The 20612-nt window shown below is 35.9% G+C and overlaps 2 protein-coding genes across 4 annotated transcripts in view; one reads left to right on the top strand and one right to left on the bottom strand.

Moving 5' to 3' along the window:
- The window catches only part of LOC114239651 (sortilin-related receptor-like), a 50798-nt gene extending 43273 nt beyond the window's left edge, over positions 1-7525 (top strand). For both annotated transcript variants that reach the window (XM_089734573.1, XM_089734572.1), the window contains 7 exons: positions 552-687; positions 1880-1985; positions 2357-2482; positions 2915-3063; positions 3540-3748; positions 4947-5165; positions 6186-7525. In XM_089734573.1, coding sequence (XP_089590699.1) covers positions 552-687; positions 1880-1985; positions 2357-2482; positions 2915-3063; positions 3540-3748; positions 4947-5165; positions 6186-6247 — 1007 coding nt within the window. In that variant the 3' untranslated portion in view covers positions 6248-7525. The remainder of the gene's footprint in view (positions 1-551; positions 688-1879; positions 1986-2356; positions 2483-2914; positions 3064-3539; positions 3749-4946; positions 5166-6185) is intronic.
- LOC114240547 (uncharacterized) lies at positions 6604-19598 on the bottom strand. Of its 2 annotated transcripts, XM_089734574.1 has the most exons (15): positions 18747-19598; positions 18236-18616; positions 17328-17705; positions 15873-16418; positions 14241-14795; positions 13831-14154; positions 13511-13755; positions 12152-12709; positions 11938-12014; positions 11685-11835; positions 10951-11095; positions 10533-10671; positions 9914-10022; positions 9256-9380; positions 6604-7907 (listed from the first exon to the last, which is right to left on the bottom strand). In XM_089734574.1, the coding sequence occupies exons 1-15, from the start codon at positions 19421-19423 to the stop codon at positions 7764-7766; spliced, it is 4554 nt and encodes a 1517-aa protein (XP_089590700.1). In that variant the 5' UTR covers positions 19424-19598; the 3' UTR covers positions 6604-7763. The 2 variants fall into 2 exon arrangements, with proteins under 2 accessions (XP_089590700.1, XP_028026938.2); XM_028171137.2 differs by having other exon boundaries at positions 11685-12014.
- Between the last annotated feature and the right edge of the window lie 1014 nt (positions 19599-20612).

Here is a 20612-nt window from a genome sequence, read left to right as displayed (position 1 = left end):
GCAATATATACTTTATTAACCTCACGCCTCAATGCTGGCAACGGTGTTCGCGTTGTCAAGTTTACCAATGACTTATCTCTGATGTGTTGTAATAACGTGATACATGGTATTTTGGTGTAGCTGAAAATAATGATGATGTAAAACTACTACAGTTGAGTTAATCACAGACTAACGATTTTAGGACGCGAATCTGATAATTGCTACTGGGACTCCATACATGCTAATATGATGCTCTATAAGATAAACTTAGCTAAGAACGTAATAATGTAATAAGGTTTTTTCTTTTAATTAATGGTTACTCTTTAATGCTTTTAATTATCTACCATGTTTGTTAGTGGTAGGGCGTGACGGGTACCATCGTTCTTCCTGTTTATGCTGCGATGCTGTCTTGCCTTCAACTCTTATCTGTCTACTTATATAAGTCCTTATACTAATGAAATTCGAAAATGAGTCTTCAGCCTTATGTCTCTGTTTTATCTGTTAACTCTAATAAACTAAAATAAAGATGAGTTCTACTGCACTAAATAAATAATAATAATAAAACTTTTCAGATACAAAGATTATCACGAAGAACACTAGTGCCCAAATAGATAATTTACACGAATGCGAGAGCTATTCCTTCACTGTTGGCCTCCTCGGGGGACCTTTGGCTAGAATTATCGAAATCGTAACAAGAGAGAATGCCAAGTGAGTATTATTTTCGTATCGGGCGTATTGGGATGCTATACCTCGAAAATGAATACAGCACAGTACAAATATTTGGGACGAAAATTATTTGTATAATGGTAAATCGTACCTTTGTATCATATGTGAAATACACGTGCTATGTATCATATGCACGTGTAATCGCTCAGCTATCGATAACTAATCGGTCGGATGACTCACGTGCAAACTAAATAGTCCTTATTCGTTTATATCTGGCAACGTCTAATATGTATTTATTACATACTTGAATATATATAGCGATGCAGGTTTTGCGAACATTATTAAGTTGTTTACCCTTTTAGTGCAGTAAATGCACTTCGCTATCGATACGCCTGCTGTACATTATTACACGTTGCCATAAGTGCGAGGTAGCGCGCTCGCTCTGAGAATGTATCGATAGTTTAATGCTGCTAAATTGACATACTATAAAAAAAACGATAGAAATCGTCAGTCACACAGAAGGAAACTGTTTTTGCTTTCGGTCAATATTTTAATATTTGAAAAGCTTTTATCGCGCTTAGTTATTCAATTCAATAATTAACTCGCATATCAGTTTCGGTAACCAAGCTATTTGCTCCTAGTAAAATATTGATAGCTTTGAGGTGTGATCTGTCTAGTGTTCGCTATTACCCAATAGACATCCCGATGTGAACCACATCACCCATATTTGAACTTGAGGTCGAGGTTTACGTTGGAATAATAGCAATCTAATCTTCCAAATCGAATCGCTTTACTACTTTATGACAGAAATATCTAAATATCATGCATGCTCAGAATTTCCCTCACCACCTAACAATTATTATATTGAGATATGAAAACAATAATTTTAAATCTATACTAATATTATAAAGAGGAAAGATTTGTTTGTTTGTTTGTTTCGAATAGGCTCCGAAACTACTGGACCGAATTGAAAAATTCTTTTTCCATTAGAAGCCGACATTGTCCCTGATGAACATAGGCTACTTTTTTTTAATTTTTTTTTATTTTATTTTTTTGGTTTCATGTGTGTTTTAAGATTTCCGAAGCGAAGCGAGGGCGGGTCGCTAGTTATATATAAATAGCCAAGGCTAACGGAATATACTATACACTAGATAATAAAGGTCCGGAATGACATAATAATTGTTAATAATTTATCGGATTCTGTTTTTACAATGTTCTATCTTTTGTACATCAGAGCACCAGTGAAGAACTTAATCGCTGTTTATGATGATAAAAACGCCGAAATGAAGATCACTTGGGATGCCAACTGCGATGCCCTACGAAACCCAGTTACATATTTGGTAAGAGATTTCATTTCTGAACACACTTTTATTATTTTTATTCTTTATATATATAACGGAACCTTTCAAAATAATTTAAATTTAAAATAAAATTTGCGCATGCAACACTCTAATGATAAAATATTCATTTTACTACTTTCACAATGCCTTAAAATCCTGATCAGGAAAAGAAGATTGCCTGATTTTTAGTTTGGCTTGCGATTTTTGTTGTTGTTTTTAAGCTATATTTATTAATGTAGATAAAATAAAGTTTAGATTTGTTGGTCTTCCAGTGAAAATTGATAATTATTGCTTTAGAAATGCCATGAATTTATTTAATAAGTACAATTTTTTTTATGTATTTGTTTTAATTTTTTGATTGCACCTTTTAGCTGAAAATAACAGAAGAAACAAGGGATAGGGTTAGTCGATATGAATTAACTCCTTCCACGGTACCGATCTTCAAACATGTAATACGCAACGTACCCGTCGGCGGACGATACAACATTTGTGTCAAGGTAAGCTGCATTATTATGATGTTTAATTTGAGAAAGTCAGTGTATCTCAAAGATAAGAAACACTGTGATTATTAATCAGAGAGACTGGTGGTTTTAAGGTATTGTTATCACTAGTTCCTAACCGTACTTCTTTAGTAGGCCATGATGCAAGCGATTATGTTTTTAAGGGTATGGATTATTACTAGTGGTAGGGTGTCTTGTGATCCCGTACGGGTAGATACCACCACTCTGCCTATTTCTGCCGTGAAGCAGTGATGCGTTTTGCTTTGAAGAGTTGTAGCCGTTGTACTGAAACCTGAGACTTAGAACTCATGTCTCAAGGTGGCTATTGGCATTTACGTTGTTGATGTCTATGAGCTTCGATGACCACTTAACACTAGTTGATGTATCGAATATTATAAAGTCAGAGAATAAATAGTGTTATGTCGTTAGGCGGATGTGGAGGGCGCCGTGGAGACGTGCACGCGCGCCCGCAGCCGCCCCGTGCCGCCGCCGGTGGGCGTGGCCGCCTTCCTGGCCCCCACCGGACACCTGCTCGTCTCCTGGGACGATCGACCTCAGCACGAGCATCCGGAACATAAGTGAGCCACCTTAATGATGTGACGAAATACCATCAGATTAGAATAGTCAATTACTTTCAGACTATTATAGCGTAAACAATGATTGAGCCTAGAATCGATAGATTATGTTTGAAAGTTTTCATAGCGACCTATACTTCTGACGTCATCTTACTAATTTAAACGCATCTGTCATTGGAATGATTCAGCTTTGATAAAGTTTTCGTTTAGTGTAACTACATGGTTTAATTTATTTAACTAATAATCTAATTATGGTGAGATCTAAATATTGGAATTAATAAACTATTTGCCGTAATAGTAAACTTAAATTACATTTGAGGATTGAAACGTAAACTAATCTGTTTTCTCTTAGTAGAGATAGTTCACTAGCTAGCATTTTTAATACATTTCTATTCATAGATGTCGGAGTTTGATTTCACATCGACGTTCTCCGATAAGCTTTGGATGTCCGGCTAATAAAACCTATAATTAATTTTCAGACACAAATACGAGATCATTGTATCGAAGAAGGAAATACCCGAGGATCTAATTAACCCGTCCCCCGACATGACGACGATGACCGCTGAGTTCTCTCCGCTGCTGATGTCGGCGCCGCGGGGCAGTGGCACGCTGTACGTGGGCGTGCGGGCCCTAACTGAAGATGGGTACTGCAGTGACCTCAGCGAGATGCCGACCTTGAAAATGGAAGGTCGGTCTCATTAGATTGATATACCATCCGGCTATGGAATGAGCTCCCCTCCACGGTGTTTCCCGAGCGCTATGACATGTCCTTCTTCAAACGAGGCTTGTGGAGAGTATTAAGCGGTAGGCAGCGGCTTTGCTCCTGGCATTGCTGAAGTCCATGGGCGACGGTAACCACTCACCACCAGGTGGGCCGTGCGCTCGTCTGCCTACAAGGGCAATAAAAAAAAGAAAAGATATGTCTATTTATTAAAACAGCCTATCAAAACTGAAACATGCGGATTATAATAGTACACGCAAATATATTGAATACAGAATTTTACAATAACAGTCGTATAATAACATATCGTCGCTGTTAAACCAAAATCTGCCTTGTGCAAAAACTCTATTTTGAATTAACGAGTAAAAATATTTTCGTATAAAATTTTATATGAAGGTGAATTTTTAAGAACTATATCAAATAAAATCTATAGATAAATATTAGAGCTATAGACATATAAGTTTTTTTATAGGGTAGATAGGGCTGTGAACTATACGAAAAGTTCAAAACGTAAAAATCTCAAAAATTGCACATAGCGGATTTTGGTTTGACAACGACGATATACTGAGCTTTTTTATTGGAAAAAACTTAAACCGAATGCATGTCTTTCAATGGTTATATAGTCATAAAAGTTCATCGGTTCGAGCAATATGCAGTTTATGTTTAGGACTCTTCTTCAGATATAAGTAGTGTTTATTTCATAGAATGACGTCTGTATTGTCATTTATATCGGACAAACTCGTGCTGATTCATTGCGCGCTCTCTTAGATGAGGATACTGCAGAAATATATTCACCATTGAAACCATTCTAGAAAATTCAAGTCTGGTGTTGTTAGTAATTATAGGCACGACATCATCAAAATATGTCTTATTCTTTACTATAGGAATTATCGAAACAGTTACTAATTTACAGCAGTAATTGTCTGCTTTCACACAAAACGGTCATATAATTTGAGACAAATAAAATAAAATCTAAGTTTGCAAGTACAACCAAAATGTTTTTAAGTTTAAAAAAAAAACATACAACAGCTTCTGATTGAGTTAGGAGTAAAAAACAAAATGTTCAAAACTAACTGTTTTGAACATTTTTGCTTGTTTCGTCTGAGCTGCATAATATGCATATTATATTGTAGCGTTAACTGATATGCGTAATGTACTCGGTCAGGCGAGGCGGAGGAGCCTGCGTCGGCGCTGTCGGCGGTGTGGTGGGGGGCGGGCGCGGCGCTGGCGGTGGGCGCGGTGCTGGGCGGCGCGCTGCTGCACCTGCTCGTGCGGAACCGCCGTCTGGCGCGCTCCTTCCTGCGCTTCACGGCGCAGTCGCCGCACTCGCCGCACACGCCGCGCTACGACAGCCGCCGCGGACACGCCACCATCACCGACCAAGGTAAAAGCGAGACAGTATTATTGCCACGTATTTGACCCCGGTACTGGAGAGTGGAGGGTATTAAACGGTAGGCAGCGGCTCGGCTCTGCCCCTGGCATTGCTGAAGTCCATGGGCGACGGTAACCACTCACCATCAGGTGGGCCGTATGCTCGTCTGCCTATAAGGGCAATAAAAAAAAAAAAGTTAATTCATTCATTTAAGTCTGTGAATTTGTATTTTGAAATTTCGTATCGATTTTTTTTTCCTACCTAAACTGAGAACCTTGAGAGGTTATTTCAGCGTAACGTTAACTAGTAGGTGAGCTCACGGGGCTCAAACCTGACGACGTTGCTAACACGAGCAAGCGCCGTGCTTCGCAGAATCTACCACCGGATCGGAAACGCGACCCACTAAGAAGATCGGGCGAGAAACTCAGTGGGCTGTGTCTGAGGGTTAATTTACGATGACCGGTGCTTGAGGTACCTAAAAGCACCGTTAGTGGATCGGGAGGATCCGAAATAACGTGAACGTTAACGCCGCCCACCTTGAAACACGAGTTCCAGATCTCGGTTACAACTGCCGGTACAACGGCTACCCCACCCTTAAAACCGAAACAAATTACTGCAACACGGTATAAAATTAAATATGCAAGATCATAGTAGCCTACCCCTGCCAGCTATGGGGAGGGCGATGGGAGAGATGTGCTCCGCACTAAACGCTTCACTTCCCCCCTTTGCCTTTTCATGAGTTCTGTCTCATGCGAGGCTTGGACGTTGGTTGTTGAGCGACAGGAAACTTTAGTCGGTTCGACTCCGACATGCTCCGCCCGCCATCCCCAGTGGAGGGCGGAAGTCCGGCGATTTCCTCCTGACCAAAAAAACACTGACAGTTCATAAGGTGCGTGTCGATTTGACAGGTGGGGCAGTCATTGTTTTTTGAAACAACAAAACACATCATTTCGTCAAACACGAATAAAGAAGGCATTCAATTATAGTCTTTATTATAGAGGAATATAGAATACAAAGTATTTTTTTTTTCAGATGATGACGACGTTCCTCCGATCCAAGGCTTCTCGGACGACGAGCCGCTGGTGATCGCTTGACGCGCCTGCGACAGAACGAGCATCATCATTCAATCGTGATCTTGTTACAAAAATTATATTAGTGTTTTATCGACGCATTAAAACAATGTGATCCAGTCTTCACATACTGCCCGTAATTAATTCGTTAAGTTTGATTGCGTACTTTTGCTCTGTAAAGTAAGTGTCTTTTTCACATTCAGACAATGAATAGTCGTTGAAATTTCAAACTTATCGATATGGCGGACTAAATACTGGGTTAATAATTTGTATTGAAAATGTTCTGTAATTAAAACGAACAGGCACAGTTACACATTTGTAAAAGATAGATAATGGAGAAAAATACTAATAAAGATTTCATTCAGATTATTTGTTAGAAAAAGAAAAAAAAACTAGAAATCGACTCCATGCTTTTTTTAGTTTATTAGAAAACTTATTTTGGAAATGGTCACTATAGTTTTTGTTGTTTTGAGTATTTTAGATGAGTTGACGTGTGCGTATAGTTGATTCATAAAAAAAAATATTTTGTGTGATATTAAAAGTAAAGTTTTTAAATATTCGTTTTTAGATTCATCGATTTAATTTTTTACTAAAGAAGTTTATGTCATATTTTAAGAAAATAAAAAAACGAACGAAAATAAAATAGCATTAAATATTATGTATCGCAAATATTATTTATAATACGAAGCTAGTAGGCAACGGGTTTATTGACGACAAATATTTCGTTGAAGGAAATCTGTAAGTATTACTAAGTTACGACAAATTATTGTTTAGTTGGACGAGAGGTCGCGGTTATGATGTCTTCGCGCGTCTCTCGACCGTTGTGGGCTGAAACTAAGACTTATAATTATTATATTAGCTCAATCCTCATTATAGGAGTAAGAGAAGCAACCGACCGATTTTATTTTCAATAATGATCACTGTTCTCTTTACGCTCACAAAGGTCTGCTTCACAGTTTTAATGTTTTAAGAATCGCGTTTAACAATATTCATTAAATTAGTTATTGTGCATGCTGTATACTTTAGGATGTGACGCCAAAGAACGTAATAAGTATATAAATAAATAGTTTTTTTGTTTGCGTTCTAAATGGTTGTATTAGTTTCATATAAGAGATCTCGACATTCCCAATTGTAATGTAGGTTTTTTTGTTGTTGTTAGTTCCTTATGACATTGCCGCGTCGTCTTATTTGCCCAGAGCGGAAGGAGATTCGTTTTTCTTTTGTTAAATTTATAGTAAAATTGTTATGGGTTAAGTCATATGATTATCTAAATGTAAAATAAATAAAATAAAAAACGATCAACATTATTGTTTTATTGAAGAAAAAAACGCAAGTTTGAAACATCGGCGTTGTCTCGATTCTATAGTTTTAGTTTCAGAATTAAAACTTCTTTTACTGTTTAACCTGGAGTGTACAATTATTATTAAAAAAAGTCACTATATTACTTTAGATGTTTCCAATACTTCACAGTTTTCGTGGTCATGTACGACGTGTTAACGGTCGTGTTTAATTTAATTTCAAATCAAGAAGACTGACCTGTTTAAATTCCGTCTATAAAATTGCCAGCCTTCAAACCCCAAGGTCGAGCTGGTAGTAACACCAACGAAATGTGACGAGACACGGCAACGCCGACTAAAGACCAGCGACCGTCCACTTTACAAATCAAGGAGCCTCCTATACCGTTCTGAAATCAAATACTTATTGTGCAAGTCGTCCAATGTTCGAAGTTAAAGAAGCATTTTGACACTGAGCTTAGTGCGAGTTTCTTAACATTCTCGATAGCGTATAAGTTAAGCCTATTGGAACGAAGTTCCTTATCGCGCGTTGTGAAAGGGGGCTAGACGGAAAAAATTCTTACGAAAAGTTGTCACGACACTTTTTAGATCCGTCATTCTGACCAATCAACGTGTAGGCGCTTATCGCGTGACATTGCTCGTATCCGATTGGTCCGCGTAATGAGTACAGTTTCTCGAGATAGCGTTTCAACAATTGTAATTTAGTTCATAGTATTGTTTTTTTCTTCTTCATAATGCCGTAATTTATTATTATAACTTAAAAAAAAAATTACAATTCCATCACTAATTAATCGAAAGGAACTTCGTTCCATCCGGGTGTCCCTTGACACCTCTGAAGTTTTTTTGTATGCATTTGGAACAGCGCCCCTGGCGGCAAACGTACGCAAACGATCCCATTCCATACAAATATGAGCTAACTTTTACGATATCGAGAACGTTAAAAAGTTCGCACTAAGCACACAGGTGTCGAGCTACATATATCGAAGGCTATTCAGCTTAAGTGACATTTCGCTTAATACACGACATTTATCTTTGTATTTAAAGGTGCGTTTTATTTGGTATTAAAATCAACAGTTCTATGTTGTTAATTAAATTTCAATAAAGCTTCTTTCATTCAAATAGCTTTAGAATTTGTTTTGTTATGATATTTTTTTCTCTTAATTATTAAACTTTAAATGTAAAGCTCTCCTAATGCTCTCTCCTGTAAAGTTGAAAAAATGTCGCTTAAACCAAATAGGCTTTCACCCCTCGAATTATGATTACTGGAGTACAGAGATGTCAAAACTTTAATACCGAAACCCTCCCTAAGACATGATATTGAAGTCGCAATGTTTGTCGACTCTTAGCATAGGTCAGGTTGTTAGGAGGCAGCGGGGAGCGTGTGCGTGTCGCACGGCACATGTATGGAGCGACAGAGGTCTACTTCAACTACATTACTGTTTTAATTTAATGTCAATTTTCATTTAAGAATTTAACTAGTATCCAGAAGGATACTAGTTTTGTTCTTCGCTCTGCCACACCTAGACTGTTGTGGAATAGAATGCGGACTCATGGACCAGCTGACGTTGAGCCTAATGGCTCATAGACACGACGTGAGTTTAACCTTTAAAAACAATCATACAAGTTCACAATAACCTCCAGTACTTTTATAAGAATTTAGAAATTTCGCTGGTCGAATATTATTAGTCCATAGAGAGACAGTACAATAAAAGTAGTTTAAATGAATGTAAAAATTACCACGGTGCGACGAGAATGGATTTTAGCACAGAATGCTGTTCCTGGAATCTCTTGCTCGGAGGAGGCTACGATATCGTCGCAATCGCCGGTCGTTACCCTTTGCCATTTGGACCTTGACTTCATTGCTATAAGATAATTATAATTACAAAGTCTGTACTAAATAATATGTATGGAAAGTAAATTAAGCAGGGTGATTGAGCTGAACACCTGTGGAAAACAGTGTTTCCAATTATAATACTTTTTCAATCATTATTTTCCAATGTATCATTCACTTTTGTGCTTTAATATTATTGTTTTTTGAAGTAAGGCTTACTGGTGGCTCGAAAGCCTCTCCAGTGTCACCACGACAGACAAGTAAGCACAAGCTCAGTCCGGAGGGAATGTTCACTTAATTAGGTATCATTTTAAAACTACCTGCTGGGTATCGTTGTAATTTACTGAGCTTTTAAACGATATCAGTGCTATCGACATTTCAAAAACAATATTAAAGCAATACCAAAACCAACTTCATTTATTTCAAATCAAACCTCCAATCAAACAAGTAAAAATAATTATTGGATTAATTTTGGATCGGATTACTGGATTAACTATTACCTACCTACATTTAAAATTATGGATAGACGAAATATAATATAAATATTGTATAAGTTCATCAAACCTTGATCAAAACCACTCCATCCGAAGATCATGCAATCTTCTCCTAAATTTACGTCACCGAGGCAAGCTGGTTGGATGTTTGGGCCCAGTTTTAATGGTAGTCGCCAAGTCTGCGATATCAAAAAGAATTCCTCATGTCTGCATTGATGTACTGATTATAGATATCCCAAAAAGATACGATGTAAAAATACTATCTTACACATAAAATGGATTTAAATCTTGAAGCATTAGTCGGCGACCATTACTATAAATTATTGATTATATCCATAACGTTAGTAAAAAAAATGTATATTTCGATATTAAATTAATATGATTTAAGGAAACATAATTTTGTTTGGTTGCCGTAGGTGGGTAAAATTTACGATCTCAAAGCGCAAATACTGACAGCTTGAAAAGTGTTTTTTGTATCTATTTGAAATGAGTCTTATTTTATGATATTATTATAAGTTTTATTGCCATACATCTGACTCCCGTACTCAACAATAAATAAATATATATAGTAGTTAATTCATTGTTTAAGTCTGAGAATTCGTATTTGGAATTTCGTTTCGTGTTGAATTGACCTTCATTAAAGGTAGTTTGAAACAGTTTTCGGTTTTTAAGGTAAAATTAATACTTACAAGAATAGCAAGATCATGGTCCAAATACTCATTCGTGTATTCTTTGTGTATATGTATAGCAGGTACACGAGTTTTAGGGCGTGACCTCTGGTTCAGATCCCATACGCCTGCGATAAGCGTTACTCCACCTGGTGGTTTCCTTACACAAGAATAATTTACACACTGAAATAATATCTGTTTGAATTTTCAAATTTTTTTTTCATTGCATATATAAAGTGCTCATAGGAGCGCATAGAGATGACAACGCCTATACCGCCGACCACTTTGAGACATCAGATCTGTCTTAATTTTAATTACATCGAATAAGGATTCATGCTTTGTGGTAGTGGTACCTAACAGCGTCGCCTCACAAAAAAACTACCATCATCAGTAAATATAAAAATCATGATCGTATAAATACGTCATAAATTATACATACTCATAAACACAGTCCGCTGTTGTTATTGCAGCCTTGGGATGAATGAGTGTGGCATAGCATAGTATTTTCTGTTGTTGATTGGTAGGCACTACCAGAGCAAGCCACGGATGTGACCCATATTTAGCGTCACCACTACGCTTTGTAGCTGAAAAGTTATGTGAAAAGTAATCAGTTTTTAAGCAAAAACTGCAAAACCCAGCGATTAGGTAAAATCAGGATAAGGTGCCGTATCTTAAACGAGGTGTCCGCCCCGGGGGAGCGCGTCGGTAGGTGACTCTCACGGGCTCAACGTATTTATTTGGATAGGGATTAATATTATCTTCATAAAAACACCTTCACAAATAATGCTTTATTTTAGAACAAATTTGGTTAGCATAAAAAACGTTATAGTGAGCCAGCCTTAACATATAGATGCTGTCGCCGACTTTTTTTGATCTTTCAAAGGGGAACAATTCTGTTATTCTGTTATTTTAGCGAAACTTTAACCGTTTTCGCAGCGCACGCAGCGGAAGCTCTCAAAAAGGAAAAAGAAACCCGATTTTGAAACATTCTTATTGGTGCTCCGTTTGTATTGGTCTTAGCGTGATGTTATATACCCTATAGCCTTCCTCAATAAATGGGCTATCTAACACTGGAAGAATTTTTCAAATCGGACCAGTACTTCCTGAGATTAGCGGGTTCAAATAAATTAACAAACTCTTCAGCTTTATAATATTAGTATAGATTAAAATTACCATCGAAGTTTGTTCTAACTATTGTTCTTCCACAGTCTTCAAATAATTGATCGTCAACAGCGTCTTCAGTAGAGTCTGAATTTATTACAGGTTCCGTGTCTGACGAATCTTCGCTTTCATCGCTATCATCAGTATTTTTTTGTTCATTTATCTTCAATGAAAATTTGGATTTACCGTTTGCTATGTTTAACAATTTAAAATTTTCAAAAACGTGAAAATCTGGATTTGACTGAAAATTAACTGTTAGCTTTACCGGGTCGTCTGTTTCCGGTGCAATTGTTCTGCGCCTTGACGGCCCAACTTGTAGATAAGTTTTACTTTTGGTTGTACCTAAAATTATAGCGTTTTATTTGGTTAATTTGATAATTATTTTCTTAAATTATAAGTAAAAAAAATAAAATACTAGATTAAGGTGTAGTTTCTAAACTAGTTTAATTAAAAATGTTTTTGCGTTAACCAAACCTCACCTATTCTAGGGTCGACTGTCGAGTATCCAAAAGAGGCACCAATATCTTCATAATCACTATCCGATGATATGATATCGTCGTCATTATAGTCTACGTAGTAAGATGGTTTCTGTCCATGATCAGAGTATAAGCCACTTAAACCAGGCTTAGGGAGTTCATCGATATAATAATCACACGTTTGGTAGTCGCATTCCTTTTTATTGGTTGCCTTTGGGCTATGAAATTTTGTGTTTTTGACATTCCAGTAAGGATCTTCATCATAATCTGCAGTTACTATTTTAACCCGCGTGATTTCCTTACTTGGTTTCGGTGGCTGGGTCGTGAATCTTCTTTGTAGTAACACCATTCTTTGGTTTAATGCTGTGTTACCGTTTTCATCAGTGGATCGCTTGTATCTGTTATTAATTGGATTTATATTCGACGTCATAACAAGTTTTTCTGTTTCCTTATAATTCTTGTCATGTTTTGAAGTTGCAGTGTTTTTCAAAGGGTGATTTTCGATTTTGTTTGTATACTCCATGTTGTGCTCAACGTTACTCAGTTTGTTATTTTTGTATTCTATAAATTAGGTGTTTTAGGATCATATCTTTTTTTGCTCATTGCCCACCTGATGTTAAGTGGTTACTGGAGCCATTTTGAACCGTGAGCTATAAGTTTCAGTTTTACAGCACAACCGCTGTCCCACACCTCATAACGGAACGTATGAATGCTTCGCGGCAGAAATAGTCAGAATGGTGTACGTAACCTTACAGGTTTACAAGACGCCACCAGCAGTATATTTCTTATGTTACTAAATTATATCGTTTGGAACCGCTGGGTCTGCGGAGGGACTTCGGTTCCCTCTGTATTTTGTACCGTATATTCCATGGGGAGTGCTCTGAGGAATTGTTTGAGATGATCCCCTCATCTCCTTTTTATCATCGCACCTCCCGCCATCGGAGCAGAGTTCATCCATATTATCTGGAACCGCTGCGTTCATCGACAGTGCGTTCCCAGAGGTCTTTTTTGCCACGTACCATCCGGCTATGGAATGAGCTCCCCTCCACGGTGTTTCCCGAGCGCTATGACATGTCCTTCTTTAAAAGAGGCTTGTGGAGAGTATTAAGCGGTAGGCAGCGGCTTGGCTCTGCCCCTGGCATTGCTGAAGTCCATGGGGACGGTAACCACTCACCATCAGGTGGACCGTATGCTCGTCTGCCTCCAAGGGCAATAAAAAAAATATGATGATTATAAATAATGATATAATGTTTAAATTATATTTTATTATAATTAGACCATTAATATATGTATGTATATATTAAATATTTTAGCAATTAGTAATTAGCACCAGCATTTTTTATTAATTCCAACATTAGGTACCATATTTTTCAGTAGGAAAGACGAATGACGAGGCTTCTTTTGGTTTATGTATAAATACATTTCTCGTTGGGTCTATCTGGGGACTAATATCATTGTTCGGACCAGTTGTTTGTAAATTCTCAGTTTCTTCATTAAATACTCCAATGTTTGTGTGAGCCACTACGTTAACTTGATGATTGTTTTTGTTGCTTTCAGGCAATATACAGCAAACCAACTCTGGATCGCTAGGACCTTTTTTGGTACTCCTGAAATCGAATTATTAAATTATTTTAAATTTACGTGTGGTATCATAACTAAACGTAAGGATCATAACTACTTACTTGCCAAATTCGATTCCATAAACGAAGCCATATCGTTGTTTACATTCGAATTCCTTGATATATGTACAAATATTTGAAGACTTGTCACCTTCATTTTTATTTGTTTTTTCATTGACTTTGTCGAAGAAAACCAAAGTTTTTTCTGTTGGCTTTTTGAGCAGATTATTTTTAGGAAAGAAAACTAAATTCGCGTTAGTTTCAGTTTCTTTAGAGAAGTTGTTTTTTATTTCTATGCTTTCTTTTATGCTTTTCTCAGTGCTATGCTTTGTATTTGATGGCATTATGCAACAAACTAAATTTTGATTATTGGCTATTTTATTAATTCTGAAAGAAAAAAAATATAAAAGTCACGAATGACAAGAAATATTTAAAACTCCGAATAGTAAATATAAACACATATACACACTTACATTTCACTGGGTAAATTAGATACTGTTCCATTAACGTTAAAACATTTATATTTATTTATGAATGTACAATTCTTAATTTTTTTGTATAGCATTGCGCTGCTATTATTCTTTTCGATAATTTCATTATTTTCATTTTTATTTTCGTTTACTTTATTCATTGCTATGTTTTCAGATTTACTTTCGTTCACGCCATACTTTGAGATAAGGTCATCTATATTAGGTTTTAAGAGTGAGCCGGTTTGTGTGTTTTTGTTATCATTCAAAGTATAATTTTCATTTTTCACTGGTGGCTTATTGATATTGAGCTGATTATTGTAACTAAATATGTAGTTTTCTTTGTCTGGAAATATGAATGGGGTTGCAGTTGTCCGTACTTCTTGTATTCCATTTTTATTTATTGTAGGCGATGTCGAACTTGTAGTTGTTTCTTGAGAATTATATGTCTTTGTGCTTGAGTAGGAGGGGATTTCATTTCCAGTGTCATGACTGTTTGCTAAATTATCATCCAGAATACAACATACTAATTGCGGATCATTGGGACCTCTTTTAATGCTTCTGTAAATTAATTTTATATAATTTAAATACCATAACAATTTTTTAGCTATTTTCAGTAATATGACTTATTCACTGTTGGTAGTGTTTCCTATAAGAGCGATCGAGCCCCATTTATTATATATATTTATTTTACACCAAAAGATAGAGTATGTATTCAGTTATAGAAATCCACTCAAATTATAATATTATTTGGATATGCATGCCAATTAAAGATATAAACATAAAATTCAATATTTACTAACATAAAATTACATTATGCATATATTACAATTTAACTAACAGGTTAATAAAAAGTCAGGATCCGAGTTAATGTTTTACAATTAAGAATTTGAAATAATTTTCAGAAAATAATAAAAGATAAAATAAAAATGTGCCTCCTAGAACCTATTGGGGTTTGCGGTGATATTTTGGAAGTCATATTATAATCTCGGTTGTACTCTAGTGCTGTAGCGAAGTAGTAATGCGTTCCGATGTGTAGAATAGGCAGCTGTTAGACACTTTAATTTAATTGAGAGTATTGTCGTTGTGGTCTATGAATTCCGGTAAACACTAGCCGGGCCGTGACTACGGCTGCCCATTTACGATAGCAAAAACAATTAAGGAATTATTATTATTCGAAAAACTCAAGTCCTGTTGACGGTTTTAGTATTAGACATTTGATTTTATTAACAAGATATGTTGCTTTCAGTGTTAAATTGTAATGTTAGACTGAAAAAAGAAAACTTTAAAAATTATACCATTCATAGCTTTTGATATTCTTGTTAATGAGTTTTAGTTAAAATTAAAGGGGCTCAGTTATTTGAGATCACTTTAGCAAATACCTAGCAAGCGATTGTCAAATTCATCTCGCGAACGTCTAATGTGTAATAATAGAAATTACTATTTGTGCCATATTAGTAAAGGTCACACAGGTCCGCGTTAGATTCACGTTAGGACTATTATAATGGTGTTTATTAAAATTGTATCATCTGTGAGCAGATTATGAAAAATTGTCTGTACAGAGTAAACTGTTCTATTTAGATTCTTCATATATGTTTTGGAGGAGTTTAATATTATTGTTAAAGTTTCTAAGCTTACTTTCCAAAGTCAGTGCTGTAAATAAATCCTTTCCGATTCATACACTCTTGCTTCATGATGTATTTGCAAATACCTGTAGATTCCTGTTTTTCTTCGTTATAAATATTATTTGTTCCAACAATTCGGTCAACTGATTCTGTATAATAATTTGTTTCAACTGTTTTCGTGTTGCCTGCATGAATTGATTTGTTTGGATCTATTTTGTCAACGAAATTTGGTTTGGAGTTAAAATGTAATTCTTCGTTGATGGTTTTTTTTGTTTCGAAAATGTCAATATACGAGATCGTCGTGCTAATACTCGTACTACTTTCAGTCTGAGTATTAGGTTGGTATTGCTTATTTTCATGTTGTGTTTTAGAATCATTGGTATTAACGCCAAATTTAGCAATAAAATCTTCAATGTATTGGAATTTATTTTTTGAATTATGAGATGGCTGTATGGTTTGACTAACATATTTTTCTTCTAGTGATGGCGTTTTTATCGCGATTTGTAACGACTTCTCCAATGGTAAAATGCAACATACTGAACGAGAGTTTTCTTGGCTTCTGAAAAAAAAAATTACGACCCTGTCTTAATATGACTTACAATAATCTAAATTTCAATAAATATTACCAAACCAGACAATATCAACTGATATTTATTTTATACGAAGTAACTTTGTTACATCATCAATTTTAAATATTTATTGGTTTTAAAAACCAAGTAACTATCACAAAAACTAACAAAAACGTCTTCCCCTAGGGCAGTAAGCAAATCTTCTTGGCTAATTACAGATACGAGTATGTAGAATACGAAATGCTTCATCTTCATCTTTTTTTAATAGTGACAATCTTATTTTTCCATGTAAATATTTTTATTAAAGTTTATAATTACACTGACTCTTGGAAGCGTGAGGAAGATCGGAGCGCGGAAGCTTCAGACTAGGGCTGCGCTGGGCTGGGCATCTATTATCGCCATCTGGGGCACCTTACTGTGAATCTAGGAACCGTCGAAGTGGTTTGCTGCAGTAGGTGGCCAGCGTTAAATCGTTTTGTTGTCGATGACGGCATCGGTCAAATGTCTGATTACAGTACTTACCGAGACCACCCTTGCTACAAATTCTACAAGTTCTGTTCCGAAAGGGCCAAGAACGTTCGGACGAAGAGCGTGGTTCTTTTTTTTTCTACCTTTTCTATTGACCTCGAGCTGTCATACTAGATTCATCGGGCGAGTAGGTGAGCTCACGGGGCTCTAACCTGGTGACTGTTAACACTAGCCCTAGCTAGAGCAATGCTTCGCACAATCTACCAACGGATTGGAAACGCGACCCACTGAGAGTGAAGAGTATAGTGGAGATGTTTAGTAGGTTCCTTAATTGAAAAGCTACGTAACTAGCACACTAATTATTTCTACCGCATACAATCAGGTTTTTCCGGGTTTCTTTAAAAATATTTCAATATTCATTAGAATCTTACCTCTTTGGCGTTTCTTTGTAAATAATTCCATTATTAATAAGACAGTCCCTTTCGGTTGTATAGGTACATTTAATGTCTGCACTTTTATTTTTGGTTACTTTAATGTCGGAAACTATTTCATTTTGTGTATTGCCATTATTTAGTTGTAAATCGGAAATGTTAGAGTTTTTTATAACACCGTACTTTGAAATATAGTTATCAATATTTGATAAATTAGGTACAGGCTTCCTCAATACATTTGTAGCTTCAGTTGAAGGTTTTGGTGGGACAGTAATGCTTTCTTGTGCGAGCACAGTAGCAGTAGTTTGAGCCGTGTCCGTCATTTTTAGTAGAATACAACAAATTAAATGCGGATTACTCGGAACTGTTGTAGGATATCTGAGAAATAAATTGTTTAATATAAAAAGTTATTATATTTGCAATAGTACTTTTCTCAGATGTTTCGAAATTATATAGAAATACAAAATGATATTGAAATAAATGAAATACTATGAAGAATGTAAAAGTGCTGATAATATAAATGTTAGTTAAATGGTACCGGAATAGAAATGAGAATAAAAAGCTACCCTAAAGATAGTGTATTCCCAAGACCTTAATCATTGCGTGCGAAGTAAAAACACTGTATCCCCAGATGTATTACCAATCTTTGTTTTTGGGAATGGTTACAATATACCGTATATATGCTTAAATATGAAAATACATATAAATCACATTTCTTCATTGGTTTGATGAACTGAGAAATTGGATGTTATATTTTCTGATTACTTACATACACTGTACAGTACATTAATTAATAACGACTCTATATCTGAACTGTTTTTTATGTTTCGTTTGACGACAACCATTATAGTTTCTTGTAAATATGTAAAAGAAAGAAAAGAAAAACGTTTATTGAGAGATTTTCTTACCCTTTTGGTGAAAAATTGTAAACAAATCCATGATTCATAAGACATTGTTGTTCAGTGATGTATGTACACATACTTTGTGACGGTTTGTTCAAATTTAATGTCTGCTTAGTGGGTATAATTACATTTTTCTCAATATTTGTGCCTTGTACCCCAGAACTATTATTCCTTACGACAGCATACTTTGAAATGTAGTCATCAATGTTTGTTAAATTTAATACTACTTTATTAAATTCATTTGGAGTTTTGGTTGAAGTCTTTGGTGGGTTGGTGTTGTGTTCTTGGGCCAATGCAATAGTTTCACTAGTACTTTGAACCCCGTCAGTCTTTGGAAGTAAAATACAACAAATTAGTTGCGGATCATTTGGGATTTTCTTTGGATCTCTGAAAACAAGTGTTTTAATTAAGTATTAATATTTTTGAAGTATTTTTGAATTTCCCGTTAGACTTTTATATTTTTAATGAATTAAGATTTAAAGTCATTCATGATAGTCGGGCGTTTCATGAAACTCACCTGCCCACTTCTAAATTATAAACCAAGCCCATTCGTCCCTGACATTCCATTCGTCTAATGTATGTGCAAATATCTGAAGGTGTAGTTTCTGGCTTTTGATCGACATTTATAAAATTCATATAGTCGTTGAAGGAGGCGAATGGAGGATGTGTTTCAAATGTACTCCTGGTTAACGGCATCGTTTGCTCTGTCGTTTTTAATTCTACGTCAGCATAGTTTTTTAATACGTCTTTCGTCTTTTTTGGTAGCTCAAACACAATGTTATTATCAGGCTTGAATACAGTTACTTGTTTATCAGCAATAAGTTTCTTATTAAGTTTACCGGATTCACTAGCCATCATAAAATTGTTTGCGTTTTCCGAATGTTCGTGTTTTGTATGAGCAATATTCGCATTGGGGTATTGAATATAATCGCGTTTGGGTAAGTTGTGATTTTTTAATTTTCCATGTTCGTGTCTTCCATGAAATATGCTATTGTGTTTTTCGAATTCGCTATCCCTGAATACAATCTTAACACTTTCGTCTGTTTCGTATTCTGGTAGATCCTCGTATACGGGCGGCGGTATCAACGTATTGTGATATTTAGCGATTTTATCGTTCATCCACCAGAATTCTCCGTTAACTTGTCCGCGTGCGAATTTCGTAATAAACAACACGATCACTATTTTCACTAGCATTGTGCCTGCTTTGTGCGTGTCCACTTTATTGAAAATGCAGGATGCACCGCTCTCGATTAACGTGTTATTTGCAACGAGCCGTCACTATTATTTCGCGCTGATTATTTCAATTCTCTCTATCCATAAAGTGCGCGCACGTCCTTTGACCGCCGTTTGAAAATGGACACTGAATAGGAGATCTGTAACGTTTGTTTATCAGAGAAAAATACTGACATAATACGGTTCGTTGTAAAATGATACTGTAGGTCAGAAATTATCGCAAAAAACAATGTTATAAAGGAGGAAATTATTGATCAAGTATTATTTAGTATCTATCTATGACATAGTTAGATTTTATAATAATAGGTAAAGTAGTTTTGCAGTTCTAGTTTGATGTTTTGAGATCAATGTAACTTCACAGCTTACATCACAATAATTTAAAGAAAACAATGACGACAGTTGATAATGACCTTGACATCAATTAGTATCGGCAAATACAAACGTATTTAATAAGTGCAATTATCCTCGTTCTAAATAATTTAAAAATTTATTTACATATAATATGATTAACGTTTGTTTTGTATGGTTATTATTGGCAGCGTAGCCTATAGACATCATATCAGATCGAATTCTCAATTGTATTCTCCAGGTCATCCAATAGCCTTTCTGCAGGATAGTCGTCGGAGCACCGTGGTATGTGAGGAATTTCAACCTTAACGATGATCTAAATTTAGAACCAATATGTAAGTATCTTAACGTAGCGCCAGAATGCTACTTCGACGAAGCGGCGAAATAAGATAACCATTTTACTGTGGCCGCCGTTAATTATACATATATCCGACCCAGACGACGGAGCAACGCAAAGACGCTTTCGCCCAGAACATTTCTTGTCGGTCCGCCGGATCTCTCGGTGCTTTTAGGCTCTTCAAGTACTAGTCACCGTCGTTATTCGACGAGCTAACAAGCCCATAGAAACAGACCATTGAGTTTCTAGCCGGATCTTCTCGGCGGGTCACGATTCCGATCCGGTAGATCCGTTGATGTTACCTATCTGTGCATGGCCATAAAATACTCTAGCACCCGTATATCTACGAGTATAACATTCCGTATTCGGCGATTTGGATCTATTCGTAAATACGGAATCGGAATTCGTAATTAGGTAGCTTTTAAAATAAAACATGCAATTATATAAAAATTAATTGCTCTATGA

Source organism: Bombyx mandarina, chromosome 18 (assembly GCF_030267445.1).
Source record: "Bombyx mandarina strain Sakado chromosome 18, ASM3026744v2".
Taxonomy (NCBI): Eukaryota; Metazoa; Arthropoda; class Insecta; order Lepidoptera; family Bombycidae; genus Bombyx; species Bombyx mandarina.
Note: the sequence above shows the minus strand (reverse complement) of the source record. Positions and strands in the feature narration are given on the sequence as shown.